Genomic DNA, 8744 nt, shown 5'->3' with positions numbered 1-8744 from the left:
CACCTGCCTCTGCACAGCAGGTAAAAAACCTCATGCTGTTGATTGACTTGTCAGGTCAGTGGCCATGTAAACCACGGAAATATAACAACTCTGCCAGTTTGATCACTGGTTGACTAGGCTGATGGGACGGCACTCATACCGTTCATTTTATATTGTATACAGTACTATTGTACTATTAAAATGTAGTTTTCTCAATGATATTAACTTCTTTGAAGGTTAAGAAAGGTACACACAGTGGAAATAAGCCCCCTTTATTCAATATCGATTTACATTTTATATAAAAATTACTTACATTTAATACATTTCTTCAAAATACAAGCAGCCAAACAACATACAAATCAAATACAAAATTATAAAATTTCTTATATTTATCATCTTCCTTTCTGAAGTAACAGATGTGTCTTATAATATCTCTTAATAACCTTTTTGTAGATGTGGTAAATCTCTTCCTTGTCTTTATCTTTAATCCATCTGTTGACATATGAGACCTAGAAAAATATGGTATTCAGTATCTGTCTTTTCAGTGTACAGTACAGGATCTGGGAATCTGATCGGACAACATTCAAGGTGGGCTTCAATCTCTTTCACCAAAAGATAAGTTCATGTGGTATATTACTGTCGAAATAGGGTGGGTAGAGCGTGACATCCGTGGAAATGGAAAAGACAGAAGACCTATGAAATTACATACTGCGTGAGAAAAGATCATGTTGATATTATGGCCTTCACTGGAAATCCAGTCAGTAGATCCATTAGGTACCAAGGAGAAAAAAAAGACAAAACCTCAAAAATTTCAAGCTTCACTGCTCAGTTGCAAAGCTTTATGGTCCGTAGTCATATGACAAAAAAAAAGCCTTATAAACTTCTTCTCTACTTCCTCTACTCTTTCCTAGAATACTTACATTTGTTCAGAAAAATTGAGCCAACCTGCCTTCATTACCTTCACAAAATGACACAGTGTCCATATTCCATTTAAACTAGAAACAAGTATGGGTACAAATTTTAGCACTGCATTTTTAAGGTTTAAACTGTGCACAAGTGTGGCTTATGGTGTTAATAAAGTTTTTGCAAATCAGCAGCTTTACTTCAGTGTCATACAGTATACAGTGTAGCGCTGTATAACTTATGTTTGACAAACATTAGAAAGCAAACAGTAAATGGAAAAAAAAACTCTTCAGCACACCAACAAAGACATTATGCTGATGCTAAACCAGTAAAACCTAAGAGCCTCATAGGAAATAGAAAAAATCTTGTTTCCTCCTTCATATTATACATTGTACACTGTGGTAAAAAAAGAAGTACAAAGTGTAAAGTTAGGCTATGCGGCGGTTTCATGAATTGTCCCCTCTAGTTTCTTTGGGAGTAGCTCTCTCCTCTCGTCAATACTGATAACAGGCTTCCGGCAGTTTTGCCCGTCGATATATATCTTTGCATACACTGGGTTGGAGTAATTCATGGGCTGTATAGGGAGAAGAAGATGGAAAAGAAAATTAATATTTATTTATATAAATTACTTTAATACAGTGGGAGTCTTAAAGCTGCATTCATAGGATTTTTGGCCACTTGGGGGCAGTGGAACAAGCTGAGAACACAACATCTGACAGATCATATAACAAAGTTGTTGTGGCATACATGTTAGCAAACGATTGCCTATTTTAATCAAATCCAGCAGATGTGGAAAAACATTTTCATCTGGAGTTGAGGTTTGTACACCTTATGTATTGAAGTTCTTCTTCAGCTCTGTTTTGGTCTTCACAAACTCTTGGGAAAAATATCTGGCTCTTTAGCGACTAAATGATTCACTGTGGTCACTACTGTAGCTAGTTGGTAACTTTGCCTGTGGAGTGCAGCGTGCAGTCAGTTTATTAGACCTTGTTTGATAAAAACAAGCAGTTTAAAGCTAATTACTGTCTATGGACGCAAGGTTGACAAGAGCAAAGTTTGTGGATCAGTTTGCAGAAAACCAAAACAATGAGCTAAAAGAGACAAAAACACTCCGTACAGCTGAGGAAAACTGTAGAATTGGGTTGATAATTATCTTTGGGTTCATCACTGCAAACAACCTCCTGTTTCACATTACATAGGGTAATTTGAGCTCATGTTAATAAAAGAAGATATTGATTAGTGCAGCTCTAAGGAAGGTCCATTGTGATTATCAAGGTTTGACAAAGTGGGTAAAACATTTAAGTTTAACTCTATCTGAAGCAGTTCAAAGAAAAGCACAAGACTCATGCATACTGTATATGTTGATTTTTACTCTGCAGGCAACAGTACAGTAACAGACAGAAACATGCAGGAAAAAGACAATTTAAACACAAAGCCATGCAAGCACAGCATAGTGGTAGCTTTTTAGAAACTTCAGTATATATGAATACTAATCTAATATATGATGTAGTAAACAGCTATATACGACTGTGGCCAGATATACATGGTACAGGCAAGCTTACAAACTTTTAAAATGTTTGCCAGGTAACTCCTAACTATGTGAGGATGATTTGTTTGTTTTTTCCGATGGGGCAAACATAAAGTGAAGTTTAGAAAAGTCACCTGTCCAGGGATTACCTCCTTGGGCACAGAATTGATGCCCAAGGTGCGAGGGTCACTGGATTGTACACACCAGCCCTGCAACACAACAAGCACCACCTCTGTTTACAGTGCAAATTCACTAACACCAAACAGTTTGACGCATACAATAATGCACAGCCATCTACTGGTTATCTATGTACAAACTTAAGAATTAGTCCAGTTGTGGGCTATATGCCTGTTGTTTAAATCAAAATAAAACTGCACTGAATTAAAGAAGTAGTAGTAGGAATTGTAAGGGACCAAGAAAGAGGAGTGGAATACAGAAGCTAGTTGAGATTCAAGCCAGTGTGCCTCTGTTGCAGCCAGATTGGACTGACAATAGCAGATGTCAAAGTTGGCAGGGCAAGAAGTTGACAGCATTAGGCTTGAAGCTCTAGCAGGTGAGCTAGATAACAACATCAGTGAAGGTGTTATGATTCATTTGATATGCTGAATGTTAGTGTGGGGTTGAGGGGTGTAAACAGAATAAATCACCAGCCAGATGAAGAGTCCTCTTGGTTCATGGCACCTGTGCATTCCTGCACACTAGCCAGCTTTCACAACACCTCTACACAACCTAATGTAATCCCATTTGATTTATCCTGTTGATTTATCCTGATGTTAGATAACCACATTATCACATCTACAGTATTGGAACAGAGACAAAGAACACAAGGCAGAATTGTTTTTATAAAGCTGGACAACAGCTTGGAATTGGTGGTTGGTGTCCTTGCCCCTTCCTGCAATTAAACACAACTTCGGCAAAAATGTGATTATTTTGTCAAGTTGCATAAAGTTTGTCATATACACTCTTGTCCTGGCATTCATAGACAAAGATTTAATGAAGCACAGACAATGTGTGGGTTCAGTTGGGCGTAATTGACAGGTTGTCACTGATTTCATGACAAGAGATAGTGGTGCAACAATTTTTACAAATAGTAGGTGTTAAGGATTGGCATCAATCAAGGCCAATCAAATCAGCTCCCCTCCTCTCCTTTTTCAGTTGTTACACTATTCATCAAGGATGTATTAGAGTAGACAAATGCATATGTTAACTCAAATATGCAAACAGATTCTTTGAAATCTATATACTGCTAAATTTACATTTCTGGAAATAGTGAAATTAGTTCTGAGCAGAGATTAACATAATAGTTAAATTTTTATTTCAAAAGACATTTGATGAAAAAGGATATTACTTGCTTTAAACTTAATAAACATGTGTCTCTTAGGTCTCGTTAGTACATTGGTTATAGTGTATGGCAGCATATTGCTTTCACCATGAGGAAAACAACAAATTATTTAATTCCTCATTATGACACAAAATGTCTTTAATTTTAGAGCCACTTCACATTACAACAAGCGATTTTTCATATTATTGACATATTTTCTTTTTTTCTTATTATCATTATCATATTATGATATTAACAAATTATTTTATCTTGTTACATCAATAAGCTTACCCACAGGAAAAGATGTGTGATATTCGTTATGACAAAATCTATATGTTGTTGAAATGAGAAAAAGTTCAAGCCAGTCCCTAATGGCTCTAGAAATATTTTCAATATATTATATATGTGAGCTGCTTTTGGATTGTTTTGTACACCTATGTGAAAATATTGTGTGTGGATTTTAATGTGATACTAGTATCACTGGTATGCTCTGTCAACAGTGCTGGATTAGATAAAGGAAACAAAAGAGAAAGATGTGTTGTTATTCAAAGCAAAGGCTCTTATTGAAACAGAATCAGTTTAATTTTGATAATGAAAACAACTGGAAAAACATCATTATAATGTGAAAAGGATCCAGTTCAGGAAGGAGGGTGAGGCGAGGGCGTTACAGTCAGCAAACTACACAATATAACACAATATATTTTTTGTCATGGTTGCAGCAATATGCTGCCATAATGCTGCACTGCATAAAACAACCAAAGAACTAGAACTAAATCATTCAGTTTGCTTCTCAAACAGATGTAAAGCTTCAGTTTGCTGTTGCAATTAGTTCAATACTGAGTTAAAATAAGCCAACCTTGTGAGGGTCTAGCGTGAAGTTGGGTCGCAGCAGGCTGCCTGCATCAGCGTGGTTGTCATGGTCCACTTCATACATGTTGTACGATGGGTTCCCAATCTCCACATTTATCCCTCCGTTTGTCATGGGCTGCCTCTGGACACGTTTTCCCCTGAGGTGTGTGAAGCAAGCCATCATTAACATGGGACGCAACATGCAGGTCAACATGCTGCACAGCTTCGCACGGCTCCACACAACAAATCACACCACACTACCTGGAATACATAACTTTACAGGGCAGACCTAAAAGCTGAATTATAATCAGAGGCTCAGCGCAGAGCTCAGGTGTTCTGAACATGTTTAAACAAACACACAAACATTTATAAAGCAAAAAAATGCTCATTCATCTTCAAAGCTATGTAGTGTTGGATCTCTCATCGGTTGCTGCTTAGAAGCCTCTTTCTTATTTATACTGTATTATTTATTCACTTACCTTTGCCTTCGTCTGCAGATGTAAACACCTGCTACCACCATCACAATCAAGATTACCAGCAGGACCAGAGGCACAATGATAGCTATGCTCCCTGAGAGACAGACAGAAGAGAGATGGTGTGGAGAGATGAGTAACAACTGAAAGGAGCTGAAATGGGTTTAGATAGTGACACATTGTATGTAACCATGCCTGACTGTGGTTCCAAAAAAGGCCATCTTAAAAAAAAACGTTCTTGGGTTTGGTTGCCTGCGCACTTCACTCCCTTAACAGAACAGCTATCCAGTATATATGGGCTATACAATAACATTTATACAAAGACATAGATCGTACAAAGACGTAAATTGTTTGGAACTGAAGACGTAAGAAAAAGAGGACTAGAAAAAGTCACAAAGTTAAGATGGTATGTAGCTCTAAGAATCATAAAGTTTCTAGGAATGAATTTGATGACAGAACAGTTGCATTACTGAAATGCGATTAGCTCCTCTAATTCAAACGAGGTAAATCTGCTGAGTGAAGGCTTTTCTTTTCTCATACTGCAAACTAGCTAGGTTGGATAGAGTTCAGTAATTCTGTAGGAAGGCTGCCAATCAGGACCGAGTTCAATAGTCTGGCCAGGGCTGGTAAAAATGTGTGGATGTATAAAAATGTGATAATTTCAAATGTAAGTAATCATTCGACTGAGATGGAATGGGGGCAGTTTATAAGTGATATATACATTTATTCAAAGGTTTTATAATAAGGCTTCTTGAAATTCCCAGTACTCACCTCCGCTGGTGTTGTCTGATCTGCTGCTTTTAGGGGCGGGTCTCTCACACTGTGTTCCTGCCCAATTGGCTGAACATCTGAAGGAGGTCAAAAGAGAGTAAAAATAAACTTGCATTAGAATACTTTTTCTAGCAGAAAGACTGCTGAGAAAACACCTTCAGCAAATGAACTACATTATGATGTGACCGTGGCTTACATATACAACACATTATGATTCAGTCTTGCCATGGAGTGCTTTGATCCAACACAAACAAAACACCACCTGGAGAGAGAGCACTATGTATATACATGTTGTGTCCATAAACAGTGTGTGTGAATTTACATGTTGAATATTCAGTGTAGAAAAATCAAAGGATGACAACAGGACAACAAGTCGTCATCTCATTTGTGTTCCAATGGGATCCAATGGGCGTGATGTATGACCCTTGTTAGCGGAGGTGATATCTAATTTCACACAACTGACGCAGATGGGTCTGTAAAGCATGACTGATCTGGTGGGTGCGACTGGATGATGACAGAATGAAATTACTCTAAATTACATGCACTCTAAGAATCAGAACGTTAGGCTATCAAAAATAAGAATGCAGCCCCATACATACTGGAAATGAATCACGCCCTTGTAGAACGAACTGTCACAGCGACATGAATTTTAATGGGAAACTGGGTGAAAGGGGGAGTTTGATCTCCTTTGGGAAGCGTAAACCATGAAAAGACTAATTCCTTAAGGAATGAAGAAATTCTCTTAACCTCTATTGAAGGTATTGAAGGTAAACCCCAATTACTGATGAGATGTTCAGCCTAGTAGGTTACAGTATACGCATACGTGATGACTGGTCAATAACGAACATATTCAACTTGCCATCATGCACAGGTTGCAAATGCACAGACTGATGCCCACATCACAAATCAACAGTGTTAAGTTTTAGTCCCCCCCCCGATTCCTGTGTGCTGGGTGACGACTGCATGAGATGGGTGAATGGGTGGCAGTGAGGGGCAGCAACGGTACAGTCATGCAGCAGCTGATAATGTAATAAGTGCCACATCAACTAATATATGTTCAAATATAATAAAAATGGTAAAAATTGAGTTTTAAGTAAAGAATGTAAGAATTAAAATTTAATATGAATGAAAAAATAGAAATGTCTGAAACTACTGAGCCTAATTTCCTTTTGCTACTATTAAAACTATTACTATTAATAATCCAAATAATAATAATACTAATATAAAAGGAATAGTTTGACATTTTTGGGAATATGCTTTTCGCTTTCTTATCAAGAGTTAGATAAGAGGATTGATACAGACTATATACAGTCAGCAGAAGGGTTGGCTTAGCTTAGCACAAAGAGTGGAAACAGGGGGAAACAGCTAGCCTGGTTCTGTCCAAAGGTAACAAATTCTGCCTGCCAACACTTCTAAAGCTCTTTTATTAACTTGTTATATCTTATTTGCTTAATCCATACAAAATGCAATGTAAAAACAACACGTTGCAGGGGATTAATTGCTGAACTATTTATTTGCCTCGGAGTGTTATAGTCACTATGAGAGACTCCAGCAGAGATGCCAGGAAGTCTTGATTTTGTTACCTGTGGACACAGCTAGGCTAGCTGTTTCCCTTTCATGTTGACTGTACAGAAATGTGAGTGGTATCAAATTTGTCATGTAACTGATATTAAGTAACATAGTAAGCATATTAAGCGATGTTGACCTATTCCTTTAATGGACATTAGTCTACTTAGTTTACTGCATAATTAGTAATTAATCTAAAGAAGTTGTAACATATCTTTCAGGTCATTTTGGAAAACAAAGAAAAAAACATTAATAATACAAATGTGATGTACTACAAAAATTCAGTTACTAAATGGAATTTAATAAAGTGATCTTAAGGTAATAAGTAATTTTAGTCAATATTATTACAACATATAAACTCAGTGAGTGAAAAGACATTTTCTCTGCTGCAAGTACAAAGTACAGCTGTGAGCAAAAGCTCAAGGGGCGAACAGTGTTTGACAACAACTTTACAATCTTACTACAGTAATTACAGTTAGTTAGCTAACCTGTCATCCTTTGAGCCAGGGCACTGTGACAAAACTTATTTCAATCAAAATGGAAAGTCACCGGGTGATAATTTACCAAGTACACACACCAGTCACAACAAAATATCTAAAAATAATTTTAATGAAAACACAGACCTGTCCAAAAATAATTAAAAGTGATCATAATCTGGGAAAATAATAATCTCTGTGCAATGTAACGTCATTACACTATCTTTATCGTTTACTATTATAAGTCATTACTTTATTCAGCACTTGTTACATGATAAGTTGCTACAAGGCGGCATTGTGACAAACAGCCCATATACTGGACTGAGGCTGAAATGGAGCCAGATGGAGTTGGGGTGGGGGTGTAGACAAAGGGCGTGAGTGGGCTCTGAATACAGCTGGAGAGGTGAGAAGGACCTACTTGCAGCGTGGTTTGTTAAGAGCTGTTAATGTGCACATCCCCTCATTCTGACAGAAGTAATCGCAGGGGTTGGCCAGCTCATCACAACGTTGGTTCTTGAACCCTGACGTGCAGCTGCAAAACATTGTGTTGGGAGTGATAAAAGGGCCCAGAGAATGTATATTGTTGAACTGTTGGCTGCTTGATGAATGGAGACTGACACACTAATCCCTTTCAGCAGCTTCAGTCAAAGAAATTGAGTAAGTCAATGTTGTGTCTGCATTGAGCAAATGAACAAAATAATTAATATGAACACAAATCAATTTCACTGCTCACCAAGTGTGGGGAATATCTGCAAGAGAAAAGTCTGTTACAGTATCACCGCTGAGAATTGTATTTTCTTGACATACTGTATAATATATGTGATAGATACGGTGGCCGACAAGGGCAAACGCACCGCAAACGGCAAAACGCTTCAAAC

The 8744-nt window shown here is 37.5% G+C and overlaps 1 protein-coding gene across 1 annotated transcript in view; it reads right to left on the bottom strand.

The window, feature by feature from the left end:
• Nucleotides 1–383: 383 nt before the first annotated feature.
• The window catches only part of lrp1bb (low density lipoprotein receptor-related protein 1Bb), a 239920-nt gene continuing 231559 nt past the window's right edge, over nt 384–8744 (bottom strand). Inside the window, exons 87-92 of the mRNA XM_035675905.1 lie at nt 8285–8398; nt 5825–5901; nt 5060–5150; nt 4588–4738; nt 2545–2619; nt 384–1456 (exon numbers count right to left, since the gene is read on the bottom strand). Of these exons, the coding sequence (XP_035531798.1) occupies nt 1316–1456; nt 2545–2619; nt 4588–4738; nt 5060–5150; nt 5825–5901; nt 8285–8398 (649 nt within the window). The 3' untranslated portion in view covers nt 384–1315. The remainder of the gene's footprint in view (nt 1457–2544; nt 2620–4587; nt 4739–5059; nt 5151–5824; nt 5902–8284; nt 8399–8744) is intronic.

The sequence above is a fragment of the Morone saxatilis genome, unplaced genomic scaffold (assembly GCF_004916995.1).
Source record: "Morone saxatilis isolate NCDOM2014 unplaced genomic scaffold, NCSU_SB_2.0 Contig5, whole genome shotgun sequence".
NCBI lineage: Eukaryota > Metazoa > Chordata > Actinopteri > Moronidae > Morone > Morone saxatilis.
This window is presented reverse-complemented; position numbering and strand designations above follow the sequence as displayed.